The 15850-nt window shown below is 43.2% G+C and overlaps 1 protein-coding gene across 1 annotated transcript in view; it reads right to left on the bottom strand.

The window, feature by feature from the left end:
• Positions 1-15850, bottom strand: part of MMP24 (matrix metallopeptidase 24) — a 42387-nt gene that overhangs the window by 21651 nt on the left and 4886 nt on the right. The window contains exons 3-4 of the mRNA XM_063172130.1: positions 12099-12215; positions 9796-10100 (exon numbers count right to left, since the gene is read on the bottom strand). Of these exons, the coding sequence (XP_063028200.1) occupies positions 9796-10100; positions 12099-12215 (422 nt within the window). The remainder of the gene's footprint in view (positions 1-9795; positions 10101-12098; positions 12216-15850) is intronic.

Genomic DNA, 15850 nt, shown 5'->3' with positions numbered 1-15850 from the left:
GTTACCATCGTGAAAGGTAATTTGCCTTTACTGCCCAAAGGCAGTGTGCAAATCAGGGCTGGTAGCTGTGCTATACACCTTACTAATGGTGCAAGCTGTGCTTTATTTGACATGCACAGAGGGGACTATGAGCACAACCTCCTGTAGAAACTCAAGAGGAAAAATACAAACTAATGGTCTGGAATGGTGAGACCAATATTGACAGAGGGGGCAGCCAGAGGGAGGGGCAGTTGTGCCATTTCTGCTGCTCAGCAGCGTGACAGTCAGTGGAGCAAGCGTTCTGCTGAAAAATTAAAGCCATCTTTCACAAATGTAGGTTGTAGTTCCATAAACAATTCAATATCAAAGAATTACTAATCCCAAAATGAAAATTCCTATTTGCCTATACCAGCAGAGAATTTGGTAGAACAGATGGTAAAGCAGTAAAGAAAAAAAAATCATAGAAACACAAAAAAGTGTAGGTATGACCTTCATTCCATCAGTCTTGAAAATGAGCTATTGTTTCTACTTTAAAAGTATTTAAACAGCAGAATCTACTGACAGAATTAAGTTCTGAGCCAGCTGTGGAAACACTGGAAGGTAACTAAAAAATCCCAGGCCTTGGCATAGGCAGTATGGACAATCCAGTCTGTGACATTTGGAATCCTTTTTTGCCCATCAAGTTGAAATGATATTTAATTCCTGATGCTGACAACAGAGCAAGTGTTGCTCTGGAGGCTGTAAGAGCAGCTCTGTGCCACAGCCAGGGTGTTCTCTGGAGCAGGAGACTTTCTGTCTTTGTGCTCCCCTAACACAGACGTTCCTGATGGGGCTGTGAGGCTGAGTAGGACTGAGACACAAGAGAGCGGGGATGGAAGAGATCTCCCCCTCAGAATGATATTCTGGTGGATTTGGGTAGAGAAGGCAATGCTAGTCAAACTGTTTTCACACTGTGAGCTCTCCTTCAGAAACAGCAAAGAAAAAAGTAATTTAAGCACCTCCCAAGTCTGCTGCTTGTGTGTGATGTCAAAATCCAGAGTACTGGGTGTCATTTCCCTGCTGATGCTACAATCTGCCTCTGATGACTCACAAAGTCTTTTCAAGAATTCCTCTATTTTTATTTTCTTTTCTTCCTGATGGCCTGTTGTTTTTCTCCTCTGCCCTTCAGCAAGTGGAACGACACAACTTTATTAAAGACACAGCTCTGTTTTGGCTCATTTCACATCATCAGTTTCTGCTTTACAAAAGGAAAGTGATAAAAAGAGAATTTTTGTTGGTTCACCTTGATTCTTGTGACCTGTTTTTTTCCACAGTTTTGTTTTTCTTCTTCTTCCTTTTTAAGGGAATGACACACCATTTTGGTCCTTACTGGCTCTTTACTGTGAATCCCAGAGTATTTGATTCTCTGTGAAAAGAAGTAAAATATTTTAAAATATTAAAATAATATTAATTTTGGTTATACATAAATTAATAGGACTCCAAATACCTACATAACTATATTCATACTCTGTGTATTGAAAGACTAGTAACAAATGCAATGGGCTAACATTTTTCTTTAAAGAACACTGTGAACCTCAGGTATTGACAAGTACAGTGTTTTGAACATTTGGAATTTGGAGGTGACCCTTATTAATGAATCTCAGCTGTAATCAATAACTAGCACTGCCAAGCTTTAAAATCCAGCCTGCATTGTGAAGCCACTGCCCTGTTTGTACAATGACAGCAAACACACCAAAAGAAAGTATTACTTACAGAGAAGCTGTCCAGGGGTGGAGAGGAGAATCTGAAGACACAAATCTTCCCCAAGTGCTGATGGGCTTCCTCTCTTCTCCTTCAGGTTGACAGAACAGGAGTATAATCTCAAACTGCTGCTGATTTAAGCTGCCTGATTTGATTTCTTTTTACTGTGGCTGGCTGTCTGGAAATCATGTGTTTTTATCCTTGCTCAAATCTGTTCAATATTAGCACAGGATGTGAGAGAGCTCTGGCTTATGGGAAGGAGTCTCTCTCCAAGCAGCTAAAGGGTGAAACCAGTGTTAAATAGGTATGTCCTGGAGATTAAACACTGAACTGGTCTTCAGTGAACAAAATACCAAGCAACAGCATGACCTGGTGATGTATCATCAAAAGGCATGAGAGAATAAATTGAAATTTTAATACAATTTATGCCCCACTTGACTTCCAACGTGTACATGAAAGTCTTCCAGGTCTTCTGTGTTAAGGGACTCGTGAGTAACTTCAAAGCAGCTCTGGTTTTTGCTCTGGAAAACGCTGATGCTCATTTTCAACAACAGTGTCAAAAGCCTGAAAAATAATGATGGATTCAAAAGGCCATTTGTTAGAACAAAACTCTTTAGATGTGAACATGTTCTGTATCTGAGAAATCAAAGAAAGAAAATTAAAAATCTACTTAGCAGCCAAACAGCACAAAAATTGCACATGTTCTCTGTAGATTGCCAATCTCAGTACCTCCGTAGAAAATGAACATGAGAAAAAGTGGTAAAATAAGTAAGAAATGAGAGAAAGCGAGGCAAGACGCAGAGGAAACAGGAATTAATCAAGGAGAGAAGACTGCCAAGTTCTGGCAATTTGCTGGGTGAAGGCACAGGGGTTAAGGTGCATTTTCTTTTTCCAGCAGGCACTGCACTTGCACAAGTCAGGTAAGTGGGAAGCAAGCAGAGAGTAGAGAGTCAATCTAGGAAAATGGATACCAACACAAATCTCAAACACAACAAGAAAGCTACAGCTGGGTACTCTGCATTCCTCTTAGTTCCCTCCCCCCACATAAAATATCACAACTGTAATCAAACAAAACAAATAGGATAAATCATGTTTAGCCAGCAGTGTTTCCAAAGTGACTGGAAACACCTGGAAGTCTTTGATAAAGAAAAATTGTATGACTAGTTTTTACCTAGAAAAAGCCAAACCTACTGATACATCCCACCCTAAATACCAGAGAATCTGCTGGATATTCTAACATACATTCTATGTTTATAGGATTAGTCTAGTCAATGCTCCAGAAACTTTGTACATTCAGGCATGGAAAAAAGAAAAAAATAAAAAGGAACAGTCAGAGGTGTTTCTTCAAAATGATCAAGCAGCTGGCAAAAAATATTGCCAGCTACCTTTTCATGCACCTGTGAGCATCACCAGTCCTCCCTCATGAGCAATTTCAATGTTAAACAGTCCTGTTTTTAGAAGGGAACTAGCTGATAGAAACAGAGAATTTTATGAGCTGAATACCTTGTTATGGCTCAGAGCTGCCATGGGAAATAACTACAATTTGCTTTCAAGTTCTAGGAACTCAAATTCTGTCTATGGCAGCACTAAAGAATTATGGAAAAATGTAGATTGAAAGGCATGGCTGGAAGCCACCAAGTTTATCTTTCTGCTTCAAGCAGGACTAATCCCCAAACTACATCAGGTTGCTCAGGACATCATCCAGCCATGTTCCAAAAGTCTCAAAGGATGGAGTCCCCACAGCCTCTCCAGGTGCAGCCTCTGAGTTCTACCACTCTGCAGCTGAAGAAGTTTTTACCTTACACCCCAGGTGGAGTTTTTCTTGTTGCAGCTTGTGCCCCTTGCCTTTTGTTCCTTTTTCTGTTCCTCCATCTCCAAGAGAGTGTGTCTCCCTCCTCTCCCTAATATCTCCTCAGGTAAAAGAGGACTTTTATTAGATGCTTCCTCCCCATCCTCCTCACTAGGCTGACCAAGCCCATCTCCCCTGGTTTCATCTTGCTTACAGGGATACAAATGTCCAAAGAATCAAGGAGGTCTGTGATGTTAATACTGACAGGACAGAAAACAGCAAACCTCTAGTGAGACAGTGCTTTGAACACACTGATCAGCAAATGTTGGCTTAAAGCTCTGCATTCCCCAAACAGGCCTGTCATGATCACTGGCTGTCAGTAAGCTCCAAAATTAGCTATCCTAATCAAAATTTTCTCCTTCAGATCCTTGCTGAATATTCACATTCGTCAGCCTAGACAATATTTGGCTGTCCTGAAAAACCTGGTCAGGTTCCTGAACATATGCCATGTCCAGATGGTGACTCCAGGAGTGCTTGCTCTGCTGTGTCCACTGAAACAATGCTTCTCCTTGTGGCAGAATCACAGGGAAAAAGCTCTCCAGTTCCTCTGCTCTGTGGCTGACAGAACCTTCCCAAAGGTGCTTCAGGCCCTTTTCCTCCAGAGCTCCTGTGCTGAATTAGCACTGAATTAATTGAAGGTGACCTGGGAAATCTCATCTCCTGTACTGCTTCTGCCAGTGTCCTGCAAACTCTGGCAGTATTTTTGGTTGGCTTTCTCTCAGAAGCCATGAACAGGAAGCTTTCCAAAGAAGTCTCTGCAGGAACCCACTGGGATCTGTGGGGGACACAATCAGTTGGAATAATTATAAGATTTGTTTACTTGCTGTTAGCAAAGCTCAGCATTTCTTGCCAACATCTAAAAAGCTGCCACAGTGGTCATCCAACATTTACAGAGAAAACTTGGTACAGGTGTGGAAGAGAGGCACTGGAAGATGAACCCTGTGGTCTGTACAGTGACCACACAATGTGAAGCTGAGCCACACTGGAGCTGGTACAGAAATAATTCATCAGCTGTGGGTGTTTCCTGAAGGAGCTGAAGTGGCTGCCCTGGGCACACTCCCAGCCACAATGCCACATGACAACAGATGACAGGGAGGCTCTTAGAGGCCAACTGTGGGCATGGTGAAATAAATAAAATCTAGTGATCCCTGGCAGAGTATGGATACCCCAGGTCTTACCTCACCTTAGTATTAAAAAGATTCTCTAATCTACATGCAGGGGGTTAACAGACACCACAGATTTAGTGGTATGGTGTTAGTGACATGCATAACAGCAATGTATTTTTGTTTTTAAAACAGCAGGAAGGAGATTTCCCTGGGATTATTATTAATACTGTTTGTAATGTTAAACTGGAGATAAAAATTTACTTTCTGTAATTAATCTGGATCAAAATAATGTTTGAGTTGTCAGAGGTGTGTAAGAGCTCTATGTGTCATGTGGATATTTAAAGTGACAGAACTTTCAGTCGCTCAGGATTCCTTTTCAACTGTGGAGTTACATACATCTATAACTATTATTTCCATATAAAGGCTAGCAAGTGTTCAATTTGGCCAGTTAATAATGTATTCCATGCATCTCCTCTATGCTTGGGCCAAGTTAGGAGCCAAGGGAGAGAGACCCCAGCCCTGCCAAGTCTGTTCATCAGTGTTGTGGTTTGAGAGGAAGTGAATTTTTTGGTGGGGGAGAGGAGGAAATGCTTTTGGAAGGTTTTCATTCTTTCTGTGTGCTTCTTTTTACATATAGTTGTAAGTTAATAAAGTTTTCTCTTCTTTATTTCTAAGTGAGAGCCTGTTTTGCTCTATTCCTGGTCCCATCTCACTGCAGACACCAGGGAGAAGTTATTTTCATGGAGGCCCTCACATTGCACCAGCGTCAAACCGTGACAATCCCCTTTCAGGCTTTTGCTGCTTGAGCAACGTGCTGGTGCTGTGAGTCTTGAGGCGAGCAGTTCAAAGCCTGCTTGGCTGTTTCTACAGCGCATTTCAAGTAAAAAATGCCCAAAACCTCAAGAAAGGAGAGGAAAGTCTGGTGTTCTTTTGATAAAACCAGCACTGGGAACTGAGGCTGTGCTGACACGTGCAGGTTCCAAATGCTGCATGTGAGCAGCCAAGAGGGGTCCCGTGGGCAGGGGGCAGCTGCAGCCCAGGTCCTGCTGAGGGACAGGGACTCCAACACAGCCTCACCTGCCTCCAGCTGCCAGGCACCAAAGCCCAACAGGGCTGGGGCCAGCTAAGCAGCCAACAGCTGCTTTCATCCCTATTGAAGAGCACATTCCAGGAAAATCACAAGGTCAGCCCCCACCACTGTGACCGTGCCAGCTGCTCCTCATGTGGGGTTCTGTAGATGATTTATCTCTGAATGTGCCCTCTCTTTTTCAGTTGCATCTTGTTTGCTGCATGACTTCTCTGATTTCCCTTGTTTCCTCCAAATTCCAATGTTCTGCTTTGTGCTTCCAGCTGCTCTCATCAACATTTTCATGGGAAAACAAACAAATTCTTTATCCCATGGTCCCAGTTAATAAGAGCCACTCCAGGAGTTCAACCTCCTACCTGGTTTTGCCCATCTTCATCATAAGATTATCTAAATTAATCTTCCAGAGCTTACTTATGAGAATGCCAGAGAAGGCAGTACAATTATGAAGATAAATCAGCAACCATAAATTGAAAGTACAATCTTACTTGGCTAATGAAACTGAATGTCTGAGTGGAACTGTAATATCCAGGGGGAAGGAAACTTTGCATTCACTTTGAAAGCCTATGCAGGGGTCATTCTTCACAGCAGAAGAAAACAGAAGGGTTGGTTCATGTGCCCCTGTTACCAAGGGCTCAAGAGGACAAGCAACTGCATCACAGCTATTATGATTACACCAATAATTTTAAGGGATGTGGCAGTGGACATGCTGTCCACGAGGGCAAAATCAGTATAATAATAACAATGCAAAGTGATAATGAGTATATAAATCCCAACTAACTATATCCTAGCTGGGATGATAAAGTTGTCAATAACCCCAGTGGATTACCACAAGGCCTCTTTACAAGACAGAAGCTTTCATCAACAGGATATACCACATTCTCCATGTACAAATTTGAGATGGCTATTTGCATAGAAAGATCTGCTCAAATCAAATCATTCTTATTTTTCCTGAGTGGATGAAATTTCATGTGAAACACTTCACTTCTATCCATATAATTTGTACTGCTAGTGAAGACTGCAAAGCAGCTCTTCTGTGGGGTGAGAGCTGCTTCCAAACACAGATGCACTGGATCTCTGCAGGTGCCACAACACAGTGAAACAGATGCAGACTCAGAAAAGCAAGGATTCAGACTGGAATAATTGTAATAAAACTTTATGGGTGAGAGGTCAGCAAAATGTTCTAAGGATCTATGGCAGCAGTTTCAGCATTCTGCTCTGCTGACAGGAGATTTACCTTCCCAAGTGCAAGGCTAAGAGAGCTCTAAGGTAGATGGCTCAACTTTTCCCTCCAACTAAGACACATTCTTGTCAGGAGTGAACATTTTACACTGTGGTATTTTGTGGGTTGATGAAAAGATACCACTGTTACTTCAATCTTATTTCAAGACTCTTATAATCATTGAACAGATACTGAATGGCCAAACCAGTTCCTCTTTTGCACGTGAATAAATGAGAGCTTTGCTAATGATTTTTGGTTGGGCTTTTCTTGTTCTTTTACTGAGGCTTCTTCAATTCCAGACTGATCAATCCTGTTGTCAGAAAATACATATCTTAAGGACAAGCAAGATCATATTTGAAGAAACACTTCCTGTTAAACAGATTATATTGTCCCCTCTAATAACTTATTTTCAATGAAAATTGGCAGTGAACTGAGCAGTAAACCTCTGACCAAGAAGATACTCTTCAAAGCCCTCCTAAAAGCATTTCAAATAGAACACATCAGAGCTGTGAACCTGAAGCTAGTGAGTGCTCCAGTGACAAGGAACAGTGAAACAGAAGGAAACTCCTCCCTGAAGAGGCCTGGACCACCCAGGGAGGAAGCAGGACACCTTCACAACTGCACACCAAAAATAAGGATGCAGGCAAAACCAAAAACAACATGTCTATAATGCTCTGACTACAGCCTTACCCCTGTCACCTTCAAAACATCAAATTCTCCTACCACCAACACTTCCCACAGATGGAAGGGTCAAATACAACCCCACCATTCTCAGCTTCCTCACTGGTGACTTCTGAAAAGAGCCTGTGCAGCCCAGTCTGTGCAGCACAGTAAATGCACAGGTGACATCCTCTGAAAAGGAAATCTCAATTCCTCTATCAATTCTTACACAAAGAGCACACCAGCCCATCAAATACCAATTCATGAACTTTGAGGACACCACTCATGACAGTCACTCAGAACAGCAGAGAAATACAGCATGTTTTTGAAAGAGCCATATGGATAAGAATAGCATAAAAAAGCTTTTATAAAAAGAGAGACACTCTACTCATTGTATGCATTGCACTCAAACATCATCCTAAAAACTGCATTAAAGATATCCTCAAAGAAGTGACCACCTATGGTGGAACATCCTACCAAGGGATGGAATATTTTCTGCAGAGCCATCCCTGCCAGCCTTTAAGCTGGCACCCAACCTTGCTAAGCTTATCTCAGAAGGAAGCATTTTGTGCAGAAAATGAGAATAGAAAAAAGCAAGAACAAGTTGTCAAAACCTTCCCTTCCACCTTCCTGCAAGGACCTTCTACCCCAGACACCAGCACCCCCAGGTCTCATACAGGAGCTTTCCTGGGAAGTCATATCCAATACCTGGGGCTCCCACACTGCCACAGCTCAGCTCAAATAACTGCTGAGACCAGACTGAAGTGGCACAGAGCACTGGCACACACAGACACACCTCACTGCTGCAGCTCTCACACAGAAACCACTCAGTCTCTGCCTGTCTGTCACTCCTGATCCTGCAGGGAGCCCTCCAGCCACAAACCTAGGAATAAAACTTGCTAACATTCCAAGACAGCAAAACACAGCTTTTCTCAGCCACATTATCATTTCCCACAGTCTCCACACTCTCCCACTCACCACACCCCACCTCCCTTTCTCAGCCTACACCTCCTGTAGTCATTTGCACATGCCAGGAAACATTGCTCCTCTTTCCCTACAAAGACAAGTATTGTCTCATTTCTGCTTTCCTACAAATCAGCACTCCCTCGCTGAACCTGACAGCTCCACTTCCTGGCAGAGATGATCTGACACCAACTCTCAACTCTGAGGGATTTTCCCCATTTGCAACCCAGTCTGAAAGCAAGCTGTCACTTTTAAGCCAGGCCTGAAAGTGGCTTGTGTGCCTGAAAGCTTTTTCTTTTAAAACAACACTTTTTGGTCTAAAGAAAGACATCACTTCTGCCTATGTCCTTAGGCATCATGAGCACAATACTGCTGCTTTTATATAGTTCAAAAACCAAGACATATTTACAGTCCAAGTAAACTTTTAGTCCTTATCAAAATTTAAAACATGGGTTTGAATCCCTGAAGGCTTGAGGACACCTCGTTCTTCCCAAACCATTAGGACTGTGGAAAATGGAGAGATATTTGGTGAGGCCACTGTGAAATTCTGATTATCAGCCTAAACTTTTTACAAGACATCACTATCCTCAATCAAAGGTTTGAAAATAGAACAGAAAGAGCTCATTGCCTTTAGACAGTAAGATAAAGCTAGAAAGACGCAGACTCTTCATGCTTATTAAGATAAAGAGTTGTCCCAATCATCAGCCTCCCTTAACATTTTCAGCCAGCCCCAAACTCTGACAGAATAAGGAATTCCAGAGTATGAGAAAACAAATATGGATCAAAACAAATTGGCAATTCAAAATGTCTTCACTCTCAACTTTCTATTCACCTTTACAACTAACTTTATTTGCCCTTGGAAAGTATTTAATTTGATACAATTTCAACACTATTTTATTCATCTTTTTCCTCCCAGAGTTGTGGTTTTTGGAGCAATTAAGGCCCAAATCTTGAGAGATGTAAGAAGCTAGCAGACACACTCTTCTCTTCACTCCTAAAATTCACACCATGCACAGCCACAAACAAATAAATACTATCATTTTCCCATTTAAGATAGAATATGTATTTAGAAAGCACCTGAACCACTGTATGGGAGGTGAAAACTCCACCAAGCAAATACTTTCTAGTTGAAAGCCTGTCAGTGTGTCTGCATCCAACTTATCCTTGCTGGTAAGATGACCTGCACTCTTACCATCATGGTTAGAATTTCCCAGGGTCCATGGCTCATCTGAGTCAAAGTGAGTGTCTCCTCCAATTCCTGGTCCAGGAAAGTAAGCATGAGCCAGGAATCCACCTTCTCCATCAAACGGAGAACTGTCTCCATGGAAACCAGAAGCAAAAAAGATCATAATATCTGCCTCCTTTCTGTCATTTTTAATTTCATGGTAAGGGACCTCCTCAAAGGTAAGTGGTGTCACTCTCTGCCAAACATCAAAGGCCTGACGAATGGCTCTCCTGGTATCGATCTCGCCAACCTTGGGGGTGTAGTTGTGTACACTGTGGGAATGAGAAAGAAGGGATGTTTCAATTTGCAGAACACATCTGAGACTTATCAATACATAACCACACAGTTTCAACTTCCCACAGGAAGTTTTTTTACTCTGTGCATGCAAAGTTTGGCTGTTACAAAGAAAGTTACCAACAGAACTACCACCCTGATCTGAATTCTACATTTATTAGCAAGAACCTTCATAATGCTTTGGTTGATTTTGGATCACTTCCTAAAAACCTTTCAAATCTGGGTGTAGACAGCTGAGTAACTTTTTTTAAAATGTAAATTACTTCAGATTTTGTCTGAAGTTATGCTAAGACGGAATCTACTACATGAAAAAAACGGATCACTAAAATACATTTTGAGAAACAAACTTGCAGTAAACTACACAACCTTACTTATATGACCTGCTTCATTCTCCAAACTACTTAAAATATTCTAGAGGTCATAAGGGTGATGGATCTGCCAGTTTTGTGCAGCCCAAGTCCATGAGAGCTAAAGATACAGAGTTTGGGGAGAGTAAGGGGCATTTAACTGCACCTAAATGTCCCATAATTCTAAACCTTATGTTAAAAATACTCTTCATGAGATGTTTTGTGCATGTGCACATAATAGCCTCATGATATATTAAACTTGACTTGGGGAATATAAAGTATCTATGCCATGGGAACAATTTTCAGTCTTTAATGAAGCTGGCTCAATTTAATATAAACACACTGTAACACATTCAGCGGTGAATCCAGACACCCATCACTTGAATGCACACAACAAATACTGAAATTGGAAAGCCAAACAACTACTGGTTTGACAAGGGCAGCAGTGCAGTCATCTGCCAAGCTGCTTCTCTTGCTTATGCATATGCTTAAGACTTATTTTATTTATATGACTCCATACCACTTTCCCCTATGGTCCAGAAAAAGATTAGAAGAAGGATCTGATTCTCAGACCTTTGCATACAGAAGGTGTCCCTTTACAATTTGAGTTAAAGCAATTATTATTGGTGGAAGCTTTGAACTAGTGCCCAGAACTAGTCCTTCCTCCCAGTCTCTGTAGCCCCTCATTGTAACTTGAAGCATCCTCCTCCTTTCTCAGAATTCTTGGCGGAAGAGACAGAGCCCCATTCCCTGATCCTCTTTCCCTTCACACCATCATGTTCTTTCCTACACATTCTGGTACTTTTCCTGTGCTGGTCACTCACATTTCTACCTCTTCACTAGACACGTTCTTTCTGTCTTAGTCTTACCCAGATCTTCTTAATGACTACATCACTAATTTTCACTTTTTTGCAATCTCCTTTCCCCCTCCAAACAACTTAAAAGTCTGCAATTTCAACTAGAGGGTGGGTTAGTTTTAATTTGAAGTGACATTCCTATTGCCAGGAACCTCCACTGACCATCTTTCAGCAACTGCCTTCCAAAAGCTCACAGCCTGACTGACTCAGAACACCCCTCTGGGAAACAACTGCCCCTCTGCAACACCCCCCTGATACTGTAGCTCACCCCAGCTGGCCTAACCTCAGCTGGCCTAAGTCTGGATAAAAGCAAGAGTTCTACTACAGGAGCAAAAATAAAACCTCTGCAAAAATAAATGTTGCAAATCAGGAGAAGGAGAAAGCATCTCATCCCCAAACACTGATGTTCCTTTTGCTTTAATAGTTTGTTAAAGGTGACACATGATCTAAAGGCTAGAGCTTTAGATTTCTAACAGAAGAAAAAGGGCCTTTTACTAAGATTTTTCTACCAAAATGACACCACTGATGGCTGCAATTCAGGTGCCTTTACTGATCAGTTATTTTCTAATAAATAATAACAGACTTGATAACACTCTTCAGTTACTCCAGTGCTCTGACAGTATTCTCCCCCATCACATTCTGAGAACCAAAGCCCAGACTAGACATTACAGGGAGGATCCAGCTTCAATTTAAAAGTACTGACAAACTCTGCATGCCAAACCAGTCCAGACCATGTTTTCCCCATCCAGAAGGGGGAGGGAGGGGGCTGTACCTGTAGGTTATGTGCTTCTGTCTCCACTTCTGGCCAGTGAGCGCGTACCGCTTTTTCCTCCGGCTGCGACGCAGGTGGGGATGGTCCGGAACTCCGCATCGAGGCTTCTTCATCCACCTGCAAGTAAAGGGAACAAAACAACAAGCTACACTAAGAGTTTGGAAAAGAGATTCCAAACAACTCGGGGGGTGACTGGAAGACCTCTGAGAGATGGCCAGTGCTGACAGCAAGAAGGGTTCAGTCCTCCCTTTGTCAGGTTTGTCCTCTGCACAGGGCTGTGCTACCCACCTCTGCTGGCAATCCACACACCAAAGCCACTTCACTTTTCCTTGTGGAAACACAGAGCCCAGATCAGGCTGTCCCTAAGTTCAACAAGAGCTCAATCACGATAATGCCACAAGAGATCCAAATCAAAATTGCAGGTGGGTGTCCTCTGGCATCAAACTCACCTATCACCCACTGGATCCACTCTCCTTTTGGTAAAGTGTCCTGTGCCACTGAAAAAAATCCAGTTCATACCTCACTAGGTAAAACTGAACAAGTGCAAACACAGCCCTCCCAGATAATAACTAAGGCTTTCACCTGGAATGACCAGAACAGGTCTTCCATAACCCCTGACTCTTGATGTCACTCATGATGCAGGAAACTCTAGTCTCTATTGCCAAGTGAACTGCAAGAGCAAAGTCCCTTGCACAGGGATCCAGGCAGTATTATCACAGAAGTCCACTCTCCTTCCCTACCTCCTTTACCTCCAGCCTTGACAGATCTTTTGTTTCTTTCTTACAGCAGCTTGGGGGTGGTCAAACACTCGCAGAGGTTGCCCAGAGAAGTGGCAGAATCTCCATCCTTGAAGATACTCATGACCCAACTGGAGATGGTCCTGGGCAGCCTGCTCTAGACGTCCCTGTTTCAGCAGAGGGTCAGAGTAGATGAACTCAAGACCCTCCTTCAATGATTCTCTGACAGAATCAAGGAGAAATAGACTGTTCCTCAAATTACACTTGCTCATGTGGACACACTCCAGAGAAGCCAGAAGTGGCTTATGGAGGAACAAATCTGCCCATCACTGCATGTGGCAGCTGGGGAAGAAGGAGACAAGGGCAGAGGCTGAGGAACTACAAGCACTAGTCTCCACAGGTGCCCAGTCACACCCTCTGAGACTCTGCAGTGCATCCCAGGAGAGCAGAGCCCAGGAACAACACAAGCAATCTCTGGCCAGAGCCTCCCCCTAAGCAGACTGGCACTGCCTCAGCCACTGGACTTCTTCAGGCATTTCATGCATTTGATCCACCCACTCTGATGGCAAAGACAAGTGACACAAAGCTCTTAAGAACACTTTGCAGGACATGCCACGGAAAAGCATTCTAGCCAGCGCTGGCCCATTTTTCACAGGACAGCAAATTCTCTCCCCCCTCCTCAGTAAGGTTTCTCCTACATCCTTGGTTATCCAGGGGACAATTTTTGGTCTCCAAATGCAGACACTCCTCCATCAACTGCAGCCAGCCAATGGCAAGCAGTCCACACTTGTGCCTAAACAATGTACATCTTATTCACCAAAAAATATTAATCCCAGACCTTCAGGAAGGGAGAGTCTCCCATCACCAGTAGATGGTTTACAAGACTTTTGGACACCTTTTAAATTAAAACCAACCAGACACACAGACACTGTGCCTCAGCAGAAAATTCTTTCAGAACACACACACCTGCTCCCTATTCAGGCAGCCATGCAGCCCTTTCCTGATTCCAATTCCTGTATGTCATTCTGGTTGCTTATAAATTTCAATGCTGTCATCTGTCATCGTCTCCCCACCAAGAACAGAGCAAATGAGAGCTGTTATACACATTGCACTGTACCTGACAAGAACCCAAGCTGTGTATATAAAGCCAGCACAGATCTTCCCCACTTACATCACCTCACATTTATCAGCACTGTACATCTTTCAGAAATCCAGGCAACCTGTGGAAATTGGATCTGTCTTGCCCACACAACTGCTGCCACCTTCAAATAAAATCAGTACATCTAAGATTTGCTTTTAGAAATATCAATTCAACCTGAACACACTGTGTTTTTCCAAGTGTCCTTTATTTGTGCTCTTTTGCATTGCTTCTAGCACTTTCCTAAAGAGACCTCAAGCTTTCTGTAACCCGTATTCTCCCAGATGACCTCCTGAGTTGTCAGGGTCTTTTTCAGTTCCACTCATATGTTATGATACAATGTTTTCATCATAACCTTACACAAGCCATAGTCTGAATCAGGTTTTCACCTCTTGAGCTTCATGGGAACTCCAGTAGCCTGAACACCACCATCATCAGGCCCTGACTACAGTCAGAAAATTACTTTCTGTTTTATACTTACCAGTATCATCTAGAAGATAAAGAATTAACACAGCAGTACTACCAAACCAGCCTGCGTGTGTAGAGAAGTCACTGGGGCTGTCCAGGGCAGTGCTGGCACACCAGCAGGACCTCACACCTCAGCATCTGTGTCCTGTAAGAACACCTTGCCAAGCTCCCAACACTTGCCCTGTGCCCAGCTGGCCACATGAATTAACCCCCTCACGGCTCAGCCCATTGTTATCAAAGCCAGAACTGCACAGAGACCCCACAGAAAGTGAATGCCCTCCAACAGCCAAATTCCCTGCCTGTCTGCCAGCTCCAGGTACAGGCACAGGAGAATGGGGCTGTTCCAGAGGAAGCTGCAATACCAACCCCTGGGCCTTCAAGGATTTCTTGAGTCAAAGCTTCCAAGGTAGAGCTACTGAGACTCATGCTGCCCATGGCCCCTAACTCCTCATTTAAACTATATAAATACCCTATTTAACTTAGGCTGTCTGAACCCCCATATTCCCCCACAGTTTGTTCCAGAGCTCAGATACTGCCTGTGTGAAGCCAAGGAACAGAGCTCAGCTACCTGGTTGGAGCTCAGCAGCACCCGAGCTGTCGTCAGCCTGAGCTAATGTCAAGCTGAGAATGTTTATCTGGATCAGTTCCCTGCTTCAACTTACTTCCCAGACATATGGGCCCTGCTCTCATCACATGGTACAAATGCAGCCATCTCTCCTCCTCTCAGCAGACCAGGTCTGTGGCAAAATATCCACAAAGCTGTAGCTGCTGCTGCCAATCATCTGTAGCTGAGCTTTATGATAGTCATTCTCTACTGAGCAGTTTGGATACCCCACTCGATTTCCAGGGGAAATCATCACATCAGAAACAACAAAAGACAATTACTTGAAGCAAGATTCAGATACTTATGGTTGATTCCCCTCTCTTTATTTTTTTAAATGGGAACACCACTAACACTGGATCATCAAAATTTATACTTGGCACTCTTGAGGCACAGACTACTGCATTCCTCCAGCTGCTTGGCATCAGGAAACAAGCAATTTCCAAAAGCAGTGACATCCAGTTCTTGTCCAGATACAGCTGCTCTCCCCAGCTCAGGCTCCAAGCCTTTCACAAGACTCTCCTAAAGAGAAGGAGCTGTCACTCCCAATCCCCTACTCTTGAGCCGGTGGGAGTGGTATCTTTAAACAGCTGTGGTGCACCCCAAGGTGACAGACCTGCACAACAAGCTCCAGACAAAGCACAAGATGCTTCCAACAGAAGTAAGATCATTTCTTGGTTCCTTCTAAGGCCATGTGATTGACCATGACAGAGACAAATCACCACTTTTGTTCAGCACTATTGTGCCTTCTCTCCAGCATGCTCCAGGATTATTTCCTTGCCCAGCTGCTCACAAAACCACAGTTCAG

This window comes from Melospiza melodia, chromosome 19 (assembly GCF_035770615.1).
Source record: "Melospiza melodia melodia isolate bMelMel2 chromosome 19, bMelMel2.pri, whole genome shotgun sequence".
In the NCBI taxonomy this organism is placed as follows: domain Eukaryota; kingdom Metazoa; phylum Chordata; class Aves; order Passeriformes; family Passerellidae; genus Melospiza; species Melospiza melodia.
Note: the sequence above shows the minus strand (reverse complement) of the source record. Positions and strands in the feature narration are given on the sequence as shown.